Source organism: Salvelinus namaycush, unplaced genomic scaffold (assembly GCF_016432855.1).
Source record: "Salvelinus namaycush isolate Seneca unplaced genomic scaffold, SaNama_1.0 Scaffold974, whole genome shotgun sequence".
Taxonomy (NCBI): domain Eukaryota; kingdom Metazoa; phylum Chordata; class Actinopteri; order Salmoniformes; family Salmonidae; genus Salvelinus; species Salvelinus namaycush.
Genome location: NW_024061724.1, coordinates 81,623 through 96,940, shown reverse-complemented (window position 1 = coordinate 96,940; position 15,318 = coordinate 81,623). Strand labels below are relative to the sequence as shown.

The following is a 15,318-nucleotide window of genomic DNA, read 5'->3' as shown; positions in this document are numbered from 1 at the left end:
GGGCGCTATCTGGACAGAGGGGTGCTATCTGGACAGAGGGGTGCTATCTGGACAGAGGGGCGCTATCTGGACAGAGGGGCGCTATCTGGACAGAGGGGCGCTATCTGGACAGAGGGGCGCTATCTGGACAGAGGGGCGCTATCTGGACAGAGGGGCGCTATCTGGACGGAGGGGCGCTATCTGGACGGAGGGGCGCTATCTGGACGGAGGGGCGCTATCTGGACAGAGGGGCGCTATCTGGACAGAGGGGCGCTATCTGGACAGAGGGGCGCTATCTGGACAGAGGGGCGCTATCTGGACAGAGGGGCGCTATCTGGACAGAGGGGCGCTATCTGGACAGAGGGGCGCTATCTGGACAGAGGGGCGCTATCTGGACAGAGGGGCGCTATCTGGACAGAGGGGCGCTATCTGGACAGAGGGGCGCTATCTGGACAGAGGGGCGCTATCTGGACAGAGGGGCGCTATCTGGACAGAGGGGCGCTATCTGGACAGAGGGGCGCTATCTGGACAGAGGGGCGCTATCTGGACAGAGGGGCGCTATCTGGACAGAGGGGCGCTATCTGGACAGAGGGGCGCTATCTGGACAGAGGGGCGCTATCTGGACAGAGGGGCGCTATCTGGACAGAGGGGCGCTATCTGGACAGAGGGGCGCTATCTGGACAGAGGGGCGCTATCTGGACAGAGGGGCGCTATCTGGACAGAGGGGCGCTATCTGGACAGAGGGCGCTATCTGGACAGAGGGGCGCTATCTGGACAGAGGGGCGCTATCTGGACAGAGGGGCGCTATCTGGACAGAGGGGCGCTATCTGGACAGAGGGGCGCTATCTGGACAGAGGGGCGCTATCTGGACAGAGGGGCGCTATCTGGACAGAGGGGCGCTATCTGGACAGAGGGGTGCTATCTGGACAGAGGGGTGCTATCTGGATGAATTGTTAAGGTTGGTGATGTAGATGCTTCTATGTACAACATCAAAAGAAATTCCTAGTTACTGTTGTTGCATGGCAACAAGGTTCTGATTCTGAATGGTTTTACAGTGCCCTCTGTAAATATTGGGACAGTGAAGCACTTTTCTTTTGAAATCAAACAATGACTATGAGGTTAAAGTGCATACTGTCATCTTTAATTTGAGGGTATTTTCATCCATATTGGGTAAACAATTTAGAAATTACAGCCCTTTTTTAATACATAGTCCCCCAATTTTAGGAGACCAAAAGTATTGGGTCAAATTGACTTCTATGTGTATTAAAGCAGTCAGAAGTTTAATATTTGGTCCCATTTTCACACAATGACTATATCAAGCTGGTGACTGTACAAACTTGTTGGATGTATTTGCTGTTAATCTGAAACACAACAAAAACTATTTTGTGCCAAATAGAAATGAATGGTAAATAATGTGTTGAGTCATTTTTATTGTAAATAAGAATAGAATGTTCCTTAACAGTTCTACATTAATGTGGATGCTACCATGATTAGGGATAGTCCTGAATGAATCGTGAATAACGATGAGTGAGAAAGTTACAGACGCACAAATATACCACCAAGACATGCTAAGCTTTCACCATTACAATAACAGGGGAGGTTAGCATTTTATATCATACCCCCAAGACATGCTAACCTCTCACCATTACAATAACAGGGGAGGTTAGCATTTTATATCATACCCCCAAGACACGCTAACCTCTCACCATTACAATAACAGGGGAGGTTAGCATTTTATATCATACCCCCAAGACATGCTAACCTCTCACCATTACAATAACAGGGGAGGTTAGCATTTTATATCATACCCCCAAGACATGCTAAGCTCTCACCATTACAATAACAGGGGAGGTTAGTGTTTTATATCATACCCCCAAGACATGCTAAGCTCTCACCATTACAATAACAGGGGAGGTTAGCGTTTTATATCATACCCCCAAGACATGCTAACCTCTCACCATTACAATAACATGGGAGGTTAGCATTTTATATCATACCCCCAAGACATGCTAAGCTCTCACCATTACAATAACAGGGGAGGTTAGCATTTTATATCATACCCCCAAGACATGCTAACCTCTCACCATTACAATAACAGGGGAGGTTAGCATTTTATATCATACCCCCAATACATGCTAAGCTCTCACCATTACAATAACAGGGGAGGTTAGTGTTTTATATCATACCCCCAAGACATGCTAAGCTCTCACCATTACAATAACAGGGGAGTTTAGTGTTTTATATCATACCCCCAAGACATGCTAACCTCTCACCATTACAATAACATGGGAGGTTAGCATTTTATATCATACCCCCAAGACATGCTAAGCTCTCACCATTACAATAACAGGGGAGGTTAGCATTTTATATCATACCCCCAAGACACGCTAACCTCTCACCATTACAATAACAGGGGAGGTTAGCAATTTATATCATACCCCCAAGACATGCTAAGCTCTCACCATTACAATAACAGGGGAGGTTAGTGTTTTATATCATACCCCCAAGACATGCTAACCTCTCACCATTACAATAACATGGGAGGTTAGCATTTTATATCATACCCCCAAGACATGCTAACCTCTCACCATTACAATAACAGGGGAGGTTAGCATTTTATATCATACCCCCAAGACATGCTAACCTCTCACCATTACAATAACAGGGGAGGTTAGCATTTTATATCATACCCCCAAGACATGCTAACCTCTCACCATTACAATAACAGGGGAGGTTAGCATTTTATATCATACCCCCAAGACATGCTAAGCTCTCACCATTACAATAACATGGGAGGTTAGCATTTTATATCATACCCCCAAGACATGCTAACCTCTCACCATTACAATAACAGGGGAGGTTAGCATTTTATATCATACCCCCAAGACATGCTAACCTCTCACCATTACAATAACAGGGGAGGTTAGTATTTTATATCATACCCCCAAGACATGCTAACCTCTCACCATTACAATAACATGGGAGGTTAGCATTTTATATCATACCCCCAAGACATGCTAACCTCTCACCATTACAATAACAGGCGAGGTTAGTATTTTGGGTGGGGGTATGATATTTGGAGTATAAAGCCCAATTTTCTTTTTTAAATGCTTCACTGTCCCAATAATTACGGAGGGCACTGTATATTACACTGTATATTATACAAATTAAAGCATTACAGAGCATCAATTTGAAATGAAATACCTGGTGGAGGGGTCGGAGCAGCCTCAACAGAGACTTCAGCTCAGCAGGCCTCAGACAGAGAGACCCCATGTCCTGTAACATCCCCAGGAGGCCGTCGGCACACTGGCGGTCCAGTCTCTGTGGCTGGGAGAGGACATGGAGCACAGCCCCCACCAGGCCGGCCTCCACAGCCACCGTACGGCAGGACAGGGAGCCCCCGCAGACCGCAGCCAGCCACTGGGCTACCAGGAGCTGCAGGTCCCTCTGGGGGGCCAGGTCAGGCAGCCACTGTAGGAGGAGGAGGAGGGGCTGGTCGTTACTGATACCCAGGTGATGGGCGTGGGCGTGTTCCCCTTCCACCGCCTAGTGGAGAGAAGGAGAGGGAGAGAAAAGAGGAGGGCAATGAGGGAGGAGTGAGAGAGTGAGAGTTTTTTTGTGGAAGTCCAAATATATCTAACTCATAGAACGATGACAAGTAAATGACTAATGGCCTTCATGACAACATGACATTCTCTCCCTTTACACTCTACATTAGTATCCCTTTAACCAGATGAAGTGAGGTGTGGATCTGCTCACCATGTTCATTAGTTCCTGCAGCAGGCGTTTAGTGGGCTGACCCTGACTCTTCAGCACGTCAAACAGCTGGGAGTAGCCGATCCTCTCCTTGAAAACCTCCTGGAGGGAGACGAACACAGAGACACTAATATAGACAGGCTAGTAATGTACAGAGACACTAATATAGACAGGCTAGTAATGTACAGAGACACTAATATAGACAGGCTAGTAATGTACAGAGACACTAATATAGACAGGCTAGTAAATGTACAGAGACACTAATATAGACAGGCTAGTAAATGTACAGAGACACTAATATAGACAGGCTAGTAAATGTACAGAGACACTAATATAGACAGGCTAGTAATGTACAGAGACACTAATATAGACAGGCTAGTAATGTACAGAGACACTAATATAGACAGGCTAGTAATGTACAGAGACACTAATATAGACAGGCTACTAATGTACAGAGACACTAATATAGACAGGCTACTAATGTACAGAGACACTAATATAGACAGGCTACTAATGTACAGAGACACTAATATAGACAGGCTACTAATGTACAGAGACACTAATATAGACAGGCTAGTAATGTACAGAGACACTAATATAGACAGGCTACTAATGTACAGAGACACTAATATAGACAGGCTAGTAATGTACAGAGACACAAATATAGACAGGCTAGTAATGTACAGAGACACAAATATAGACAGGCTAGTAATGTACAGAGACACTAATATAGACAGGCTACTAATGTACAGAGACACTAATATAGACAGGCTAGTAATGTACAGAGACACTAATATAGACAGGCTAGTAATGTACAGAGACACTAATATAGACAGGCTAGTAATGTACAGAGACACTAATATAGACAGGCTACTAATGTACAGAGACACTAATATAGACAGGCTAGTAATGTACAGAGACACTAATATAGACAGGCTACTAATGTACAGAGACACTAATATAGACAGGCTACTAATGTACAGAGACACTAATATAGACAAGCTAGTAATGTACAGAGACACTAATATAGACAGGCTAGTAATGTACAGAGACACTAATATAGACAGGCTACTAATGTACAGAGACACTAATATAGACAGGCTACTAATGTACAGAGACACTAATATAGACAGGCTAGTAATGTACAGAGACACAAATATAGACAGGCTAGTAATGTACAGAGACACAAATATAGACAGGCTAGTAATGTACAGAGACACACATATAGACAGGCTAGTAATGTACAGAGACACTAATATAGACAGGCTAGTAATGTACAGAGACACAAATATAGACAGGCTAGTAATGTACAGAGACACACATATAGACAGGCTAGTAATGTACAGAGACACAAATATAGACAGGCTAGTAATGTACAGAGACACTAATATAGACAGGCTAGTAATGTACAGAGACACTAATATAGACAGGCTAGTAATGTACAGAGACACTAATATAGACAGGCTAGTAATGTACAGAGACACTAATATAGACAGGCTACTAATGTACAGAGACACTAATATAGACAGGCTACTAATGTACAGAGACACTAATATAGACAGGCTAGTAATGTACAGAGACACAAATATAGACAGGCTAGTAATGTACAGAGACACACATATAGACAGGCTAGTAATGTACAGAGACACACATATAGACAGGCTAGTAATGTACAGAGACACTAATATAGACAGGCTACTAATGTACAGAGACACACATATAGACAGGCTAGTAATGTACAGAGACACTAATATAGACAGGCTACTAATGTACAGAGACACTAATATAGACAGGCTAGTAATGTACAGAGACACAGGCTGCCTCCCAAACGGCAACCTATTCTCTATATAGAACCCTATGGGCCCTGGTCAAAAGCAGTGCACTATACAGGGAATAGTTTGCCATTTGGGACAGAGATAGAATTAAAGAACTTCCTCCCTGGCAAAGAGCCACACAACAGACAGGAGGACAATGAGACTGTCTAAACAAGACTGAAAACAGTGTCAAGCCTTATCCGGCTCTTTTTATGTTCTGATAACGTGTGTGTGTGTGTGTGTGTGTGTGTGTGTGTGTGTGTGTGTGTGTGTGTGTGTGTGTGTGTGTGTGTGTGTGTGTGTGTCAGACAGAGGAAGATTGTACTAGAACTATGACTGTGTGATGAAGAGCCTTGCCTAAGACCTGAAGACTGTGTAATCTCCCTGAAATACTGCCTAGGCTTCAACTGGGAGGGATAATGTAGTCCGGATGATTAGGGTTCAATACCCAGCGGGCCACACTAGTTGTAGAAATCCTTACCTTGGCAGAAGGGGAGTTACTCATGATGGATGTGAGGACTCCGAGGGCATGGACTGTGATGCAGTCGGAACCTTTCTCCAAAACCTACACAGTCAGGGGGACATAATAAGATGTGACACTGCAGACTTAACATACAGTATGTACAGGTGACACCCCACACCATCTCAAGGGGACATATATACATGAAAACACACACAGGAAAAAGACAGAAGTTACCATAACAACTGGGTCAATTAATGACAGGTGTTGACATGCAGAACCCAAACCCACACACAACTAATACGATTGCAAAAGTCTTCTGCCACAAAAAAGAATGTGACACACAAGCAAAACCCATTGTTACACAATAACCGAGCGCTGCATAGGACACAGATTCCATCACACATCTACAACCACAAAACATTGTGAAAGATACCAAACCAGCAGACATGCAGGAGGAGGATCCCAACAGGAACCTTGAGACAGTGAGGTGATACATGCTTGGAGAGATGAGCACAGACACACACACACACACAATCTGACCTACTGATGACAGCAGGACACTCAGCCTCTATTAGAGAACATAGTGTGTAAGAAGAGAGAGAGGGAGGCTTATATCCACCCACAATAACACCCTGGACGACTGACCTGTCTAGCTACACACCCTTACACTCGTTATATTCTAAAACCAGACATATTTGACAGAATCTGGAAACCGTATGTGGACCATCTTAGAGAATGTTCTCTATAGTGGCCGTTTTGTTTCTGTCTGTGAATGTCAGTTTGTTTTGGACACATTTTTTTTGCCTCAGTGTTTTGTTCCTGAATCCCTCTGTGAGAATGAATGTATGTGGATTTGGGGGGTGGAGGGGGGGTGGAGAGGGGGCTGTATACTTGACTGAGTTCTGTAGAAAAACAAACTAATTGTCAACAACAAAAAGAAGAGAGAGAGCTAATAGTCTAGTACACAGATCATCCTACCCTCCATCTCTCTGAGCTCTTTAAACAGGATGCCTCTTTACCAGGAAGTCTGGCCAGTCGCCCTCATTTGTAGATTATGCAGGTAGTGCAATTATACTATGTAGCTATAGACTATGAGGTGGGTGGGGGAGGTGAGAAGGGAGGAGAGGAGAGGAGAGGAGAGGAGAGGAGAGGAGAGGAGAGGAGAGGAGAGGAGAGGAGAGGAGAGGAGAGGAGAGGAGAGGAGAGAGAGCGAGAGCGAGAGCGAGAGCGATAGCGAGAGCGAGAGAGAGAGAGAGAGAAGAGGCTGAGTTTTCTGCTGACAGTCAGACCTATTTCAATATGATCATGGAGGGAAAGTACCTGGTCCACTTCCACCTCTGTGTCCGTGAGCAAACGTGTGGTGAGGTCACACACCCCCTCACGCTCCGACCTACACCTCTTACTGTGATAGAGCTACAGGACAGGACACATACGGACACACAAACGGACAGACAGACGGACAGACAGACAGAGAGACAATGTCAACTCAGAGAGGACCATGTTTGGCTCTCCACTTTGGCAGCACCTGCTACAGGAAGGACACACCTGCTGCAGGAAGGACACACCTGCTACAGGAAGGACACACCTGCTACAGGAAGGACACACCTGCTACAGAAAGGACACACCTGCTACAGAAAGGACACACCTGCTACAGAAAGGACACACCTGCTACAGGAAGGACACACCTGCTGCAGGAAGGACACACCTGCTGCAGGAAGGACACACCTGCTACAGGAAGGACACACCTGCTACAGGAAGAACACACCTGCTGCATGGACACACCTTTGTTAACCACTGACATTTGACAGACAGACAGATGGATGGACAGACAGACGGATAGACAGACAGATGGACGGATAGACAGACAGACAGAGAGAAAAGACAGCCAGACAGACAGACAGACAGAGAGAAAGACAGCCAGACAGACAGACAGAGAGAAAGACAGCCAGACAGACAGCCAGACAGAAAGACAAACAGACAGAGAGAAAGACAGACAAACAGACAGACAGACAGATGGATAGACAGACAGACGGATGGATAGACAGACAGACAGACCTTGCTGTTCTGGATGAGTCGGAGGATGTGTTCGAAGCAGTTGTTGTTGAGGAAGATGGCCTGCAGCACCGGCCTGTCTGAACACTGCAGGATCTCAGGCACCGAAGCTGTTGAGGACAATACGACTCATCATCAACAACACCATAAAAACTTGTCACATTTACAACAATAATAAGTACCTGGCCTTCAGAGATAAACCTTCATATAGAAGAGAGATGTCTCATGTTTTGACTGAGGGCCAGTCTGGGGGCCAGTCTGAGGGACAGTCTGGGGGCCAGTCTGGGGGCCAGTCTGGGGGCCAGTCTGGGGGCCAGTCTGGGGGTCAGTCTGGGGGTCAGTCTGAGGGCCAGTCTGAGGGACAGTCTGGGGGTCAGTCTGTGGGACAGTCTGTGGGCCAGTCTGAGGGCCAGTCTGTGGGCCAGTCTGTGGGCCAGTCTGTGGGCCAGTCTGTGGGCCAGTCTGTGGGCCAGTCTGTTGGTGCTATCATGCCAACTCCCTGTCACTCATTATCATGCCATGTTTGGCTTGAGAAGGACAGCAATGAAGTTGGCCCCATATGGAACAGATATAGAAGACAAGATTCCTGTATGTTCTACCTGGAAGTAATACATATTGCAGCAAACACACATCCAAGATTCATAGAAGATTCTTGTAATATCTCAATCATTCAGATGTATTTATAAATTTACATCAGCAGATGTCACATCAGCTGATATGGCTGGTTAACATTCAGACACAACATATTTGCTGCATGTATGATATTTAAAACGTAAGGCGGACGTGTCAGCTAAGCCTTCGGAGGTCTCACATACACATTTCAAAGACCTTGCATACCACTGCCTGACGTCACGCAACGTCACACTTACTGAAAAAAGAAGAAAAGTCCGCCGCGAGGAGGAGGAGGAAGAGGAAAGGAGGAGAGGGGTAGAGGAGGAGAGGAAGAGGAGGATGAGGAAGATGAAGAGGAGGGGAGGAAAGGAGGAGGGGGAGAAAGAGGGAAAGAATAAGGAGAGGAGGAGGATAGGAAGAGGAGGATGAGGAAGAGGAGGAGGGGAGGAGGGGAGGAAAGGAGGAGGGGGAGAAAGAGGGAAATAATAAGGAGAGGAGGAGGAGGATGAGGAAGAGGAGTAGAAATGACTTCAATAACAGCAGTGAATCTATTTTATTATTAAGTGGCGATCCGTCAACAATCATTCTCATGATAGCACATTGGTAGTAGTCAGTGACAAATATCAAAGCTGGGCTTGGTTAAAACCCTGGATGAGAGACCAAAGGCATAGGTGTAGATAGATCAACTGTCCAGTAGGAGGTGCTGCCCAGCCTTAAACATGAAAACTCATATGTGAAAATGCATATACAAATGGTATTTTTCTTATAGTCACTTTCATGGTTTTCTATACGCATGTTGACTTATAAAAATCTACCTATAAGGAAAGCATTTCTTTTGAAGAGGTTACGTTGTCAGAACATACACTTGTCTTTTAATATTCATAGATCACTCTTATAATTCCAATCTACATAGGAAATTCACCACAATCATGTAATGAATTGCTTATGTCAAATAAGGCATATACCCTATATATACACAAAAGTATGTGGACACCCTTTCAAATTAATGGTTTGGCTACTTCAGCCACACCCGTTGCTGACATGTGAATAACATCGAGCACACAGCCATGCAACATCCATAGACAAACTTTCCAGTAGAATGGCCTTACTGAAGAGCACAGTGACTTTTAACGTGGCACCGTCATAGGATACCACCTTTCCAACAAGTCAGTTCGTCAAATTTCTGCCCTGCTAGAGCTGCCCCGGTCAAATGTAAGTGCTGTTATTGTGAAGTGCCAACATTTGGGAGCAACAATGGCCAGCCACGAAATGGTAGGACACACAAGCTCACAGAACGGGACCACCAAGTGCTGAAGCGCATAGCGCGTAAAAATCGTCAGTCCTTGGTTGCAACACTCACTACAGAGTTCCAAACTGCCTCTGGAAGCAACGTCAGCACAAGAACTGTTCATCGGGAGCATCATGAAATGGTTTTCCATGGCTGAGCAGCCGCACACAAGCCTAAGATCACCATGCATACATTGACATTCTAGATGTTTGTCTATGGAGATTGCCTGGCTGTGTGCTCGATTTTATACACCTGTCAGCAAATCTGGGTTTGTGGCTAAAATAGTTTAATCCACTCATTTGAAGGGGTGTCCACATACTTTTGTCCATATAGTGTATAAGGCAAAACATAGTCAATCTTAACAGTTACTTATTAGATTTCTGTACTAATAATCTTCTTCTGCCATACAAGATTGTTATTTGTTTTTCATGGTTGTTTTCCATATGGTGATGGCACAAACATTAGTGGGACCAGACTAATATTTGGGGAGTGTATTTTGGATGATGGGGCCTCTTACTCAGCATGTGACTCTGGAGAGTGATGAGGTGTTCCTCCCAGCTCTGCCCGTCCTCCTGCTCGTTCCCTAGCCCTGGAGGCCGGTTCCAGTTCAGGACCTGGAAGTATCAGAAACAGTTGCATACCTCCATTAACACAAACACCAATGCCATGCTAACCACACTCCTACCCTCCTACCCACAAACTCCTACCCTCCTACCCGCTGTCCCAACAAGATCAAGCTACTACAGCCACTGCTGCTGCTACTACAGCTGCTGCTACTACTGCTACTACTACTACAGCTGCTGCTACTACTACAGCTACTACTACTACTACTACTACTGCTACTGCTACTGCTACTGCTACTGCTACTACTGCTGCTACTAATACAGCTGCTGCTACTTCTACTACTGTTACTTCTCCCACTACTTCTCCTACTTCTACTACTGTTACTTCTCCTACTACTACTACTGTTACTTTTTAAAATATATATTTTATTTATTTATTTCACCTTTATTTATTTAACCAGGTAGGCCAGTTGAGAACAAGTTCTCATTTACAACTGCGACCTGGACAAGATGAAGCAAAGCAGTGCGACACAAAGAACACAGAGTTACACATGGGATAAACACATGTACAGTCAATAACACAATAGAAAAATCTATGTACAGTGTGTGCAAATCAAGTAAGTTCAGGGAGGTAAGGCAATAAATAGGCCATAGTGGCGAAATAATTACAATTTAGCAATTAAACAGAGGATTGATGGATAGTGTAACTCTGTGTTGTTGTTTGTGTCGCACTGCTTTGCTTTATCTTGGCCAGGTCGCAGTTGTAAATGAGAACTTGTTCTCAACTAGCCTACCTGGTTAAATAAAGGTGAAATAAAAAAATTGTGCATAAGATGAATGTGCAAGTAGAGGTACTGGGGTGCAAAGGAGCAAAATAATAAATAACAATATGGGGATGAGGTAGTTGGGTGGGCTATTATCCTAGTGGTTAGAGCGTTGGGCCAGTAACAGAAAGGTTGGTCGATCGAATCCCCGAGCTACCACTGTCAAAATCTGTCGTTCTGCCCCTGAACAAGGCAGTTAACCCACTGTTCCTAGGCCGTCATTGTAAATAAGATTTTTTTCTTAACGGGCTTGCCCCGTTAAGGTAAAATAAAATAATATATATTTTTACAGATGGGCTGTGTACAGGTGCAATGATCATTAAGCTGCTCTGACAGCTGATGCTTAAAAAGGTAAGTAAGACTCCAGCTTCAGTGATTTTTGCAATTCGTTCCAGTCATTGGCAGCAGAGAACTGGAAGGAAAGGCGCCAAAGGAGGAGTTGGCTTTGGGGAAGACCAGTGAAATATACCTGCTGGAGCGCGTGCTACAGGTTGGTGCTGCTATAATCCTCCTCCTCCTCCTACTGTTACTCCTACTGCTTCTCCTACCACTGCTGCTGCTCCTGCTTCCCCTACTACTACTGCTGCTACTGCTTCTCCTCCTCCTACTGTTACTCCTACTGCTTCTACTACCACTGCTGCTGCTCCTGCTTCCCCTACTACTACTGCTGCTATAATCCTCCTCCTCCTCCTACTGTTACTCCTACTGCTTCTACTACCACTGCTGCTGCTCCTGCTTCCCCTACTACTGCTGCTGCTACTACTTCTCCTACTGCTGCTGCTACTGCTTCTCCTACGACTACTTCTCCTACTACTACTTCTCCTACTACTACTACTTCTCCTACTACTACTACTTCTCCTACTTCTCCTACTGCTGTTGCTACTACCTGGAAGTAGCCATCCAACACGGTCCTGATCTCCAGCCGGCGCTCTGCAGGACTACTGGAGTGGAGGATATGCACCATTGCAGTCAGGCACTGCAGGGTCAGCCGTAGCAGCGTGGGGTCCTTGGGGTTGGAGGAGGTCCGGAGGCACCAGGCTCTGAGTACAGAAAGAAGGTCCTCCACAGACTGCAGGGTGATGGAGAGCAGGCCGTTCTTCTGGAATGCATAGATACAGTACATACGAGTTAACACACACACACACACACACACACACACACACACACACACACACACACACACACACACACACACACACACACACACACACACACACACACACACACACACACACACACACACACACACACACACACACACACACAATTCTGAAGAGAGGTACAGTAGGAGTGCTTTACCTTGCTGCCACTGATGACGGCCCCTTGGAGATGGACCAATCGGAGAGTGAGGACCTCTGGGATCTGCTGGCTGTCCTGCAGGCTGTCTGTGAACCAACGACACATTGATGGTTGTTGTTTTGATGACATGGCAATCTAGCCTGAGTCAGTCTGTACCATCATGCCAACTCCTTGTCGCTCACTGTCATACCAAAAGGTTTGGCTTGACAATGAGCAATGGAGTTGACAAGAGCACTTACAGATCTGGGACCAGTCTATAGAAGGAGACACCAGATCTGGGACCAGCCTACAGAAGGAGGCAAAAGACCTGGTACCAGCCTACAGAAGGAGGCACCAGATCTGGTACCAGCCTACAGAAGGAGGCACCAGATCTGGGACCAGCCTACAGAAGGAGACAACAGACCTGGGACCAGCCTACAGAAGGAGACAACAGACCTGGGACCAGGCTACAGAAGGAGACAACAGACCTGGGACCAGGCTACGGAAGGAGACAACAGATCTGGGACCTGCCTACAGAAGGAGGCAACAGATCTGGGACCAGCCTACAGAAGGAGGCAACAGATCTGGTACCAGCCTACAGAAGGAGACAACAGACCTGGGACCAGCCTACAGAAGGAGGCAACAGACCTGGGACCAGGCTACAGAAGGAGACAACAGACTTGGGGCCAGGCTACAGAAGGAGACAACAGACCTGGGACCAGGCTACAGAAGAAGACAACAGACCTGGGACCAGGCTACAGAAGGAGACAACAGACCTGGGACCAGGCTACAGAAGGAGACAACAGACCTGGGACCAGGCTACAGAAGGAGACAACAGACCTGGGACCAGGCTACAGAAGGAGACAACAGACCTGGAACCAGGCTACAGAAGGAGACAACAGACCTGGAACCAGGCTACAGAAGGAGACAACAGATCTGGGACCAGGCTACAGAAGGAGACAACAGATCTGGGACCTGGCTACAGAAGGAGACAACAGATCTGGGACCAGCCTACAGAAGGAGACAACAGATCTGGGACCCGGCTACAGAAGGAGACAACAGATCTGGGACCAGCCTACAGAAGGAGACAACAGATCTGGGACCTGGCTACAGAAGGAGACAACAGATCTGGGACCAGCCTACAGAAGGAGACAACAGATCTGGGACCTGGCTAATGGCAATACATTGTACAAGACAGTATGCACAGCCAGTATACTGTGATGTCATAATGAGATGTGGAAATCCAAGGCACACTGGGACAGCATTGAGAAATAGCAGGATGTGGGTTGAGCCCTCGTTAGGCAAGGTTATGTATCAAGACAATGGAGATCCCATGTCACGCCCTGACCGTAGAGAGCGTTTTATGTCTCTATTTTGGTTTGGTCAGGGTATGATTTGGGTGTGCATTCTATGTTCCTTTTTCTATGATTTGTATTTCTGTGTGTTTGGCCGGGTGTGGTTCTCAATCAGAGGCAGCTGTCTATCGTTGTCTCTGATTGAGAACCATACTTAGGTTGCCTTTTCCCACCTGTATTGGTGGGTAGTTGTCTATGTGTAGTTGCATGTCAGCACTCTGTTATTTATAGCTTCACGTTCATTTTGTTGTTTTGTTAGTTTGTTTAGTGTTTCATTCATGAATTAAAAAAGAATGTATTCACATCACGCTGCGACCTTGGTCTCCTCTCTTTGACGAACGTGACATCCCATAAGCCTTAGTAATAGGTCCAACAACAGCTAGCAGTATAATACACACCAGAGGCTGAGCCCACTGGGCTCTGGTCAAAAGCACTGCACTATATAGGGAATACAGTGCCAACTGGGATGCAGCTCAAACACTTCCCTCTCTCAATAGCATGGTGTTAACAGTCACGTTGACCTTTCTGTCATCTACACACTCAACTTGTCCAGACCGGTTTCCCACGTGGTTTAGAGATGAGCACCGTGCTAATCAAAGGACGCTAGCAATAGAAGCGTTTAATAAACGAAGATCCCAGTGAGAGAACACTGCTAATTAGAAAATAACATAATTAACTTTAGATCAAGACAGAACATATCGACTGGACTCTTGCTGGACTCTTGTGTTTCTCCAAAGGGAGAAAAGTACATTTTGAGCAGCCTAAAGGAAAGCTGTGTATTACTGGAACAGGAGAACAGGCTAGTATAAAGGTAGTCTGAGTAGTTATATATATACAGAGGTATATATGAATAGAAGTAGTTATATACACAGAGGTATATATGAATAGAAGTAGTTATATATACACAGAGGTATATTTGAATAGAAGTAGTTATATATACACAGAGGTATATATGAATAGAAGTAGTTATATATACACAGAGGTATATATGAATAGAAGTAGTTATATACACAGAGGTATATATGAATAGAAGTAGTTATATATACACAGAGGTATATATGAATAGAAGTAGTTATATATACACAGAGGTATATATGAATAGAAGTAGTTATATATACAGAGGTATATATTAATAGAAGTAGTTATATATACACAGAGGTATATATATTAATAGAAGTAGTTATATATACAGAGGTATATATGAATAGAAGTAGTTATATACACAGAGGTATATATTAATAGAAGTAGTTATATATACACAGAGGTATATACAGTATTAATAGAAGTAGTTATATACACAGAGGTATATATGAATAGAAGTAGTTATATATACA

General features: G+C 45.2%; 1 protein-coding gene across 1 annotated transcript in view; it reads right to left on the bottom strand.

Annotated features, from left to right (window-relative positions):
- Positions 1 to 1,028: 1,028 nt before the first annotated feature.
- Positions 1,029 to 15,318, bottom strand: part of LOC120043603 (neurobeachin-like protein 2) — a 48,793-nt gene continuing 34,503 nt past the window's right edge. The window contains exons 7-15 of the mRNA XM_038988166.1: positions 12,651 to 12,736; positions 12,238 to 12,450; positions 10,482 to 10,578; positions 8,068 to 8,174; positions 7,333 to 7,425; positions 6,031 to 6,114; positions 3,739 to 3,837; positions 3,184 to 3,525; positions 1,029 to 1,040 (exon numbers count right to left, since the gene is read on the bottom strand). Coding sequence (XP_038844094.1) covers positions 1,029 to 1,040; positions 3,184 to 3,525; positions 3,739 to 3,837; positions 6,031 to 6,114; positions 7,333 to 7,425; positions 8,068 to 8,174; positions 10,482 to 10,578; positions 12,238 to 12,450; positions 12,651 to 12,736 — 1,133 coding nt within the window. The remainder of the gene's footprint in view (positions 1,041 to 3,183; positions 3,526 to 3,738; positions 3,838 to 6,030; positions 6,115 to 7,332; positions 7,426 to 8,067; positions 8,175 to 10,481; positions 10,579 to 12,237; positions 12,451 to 12,650; positions 12,737 to 15,318) is intronic.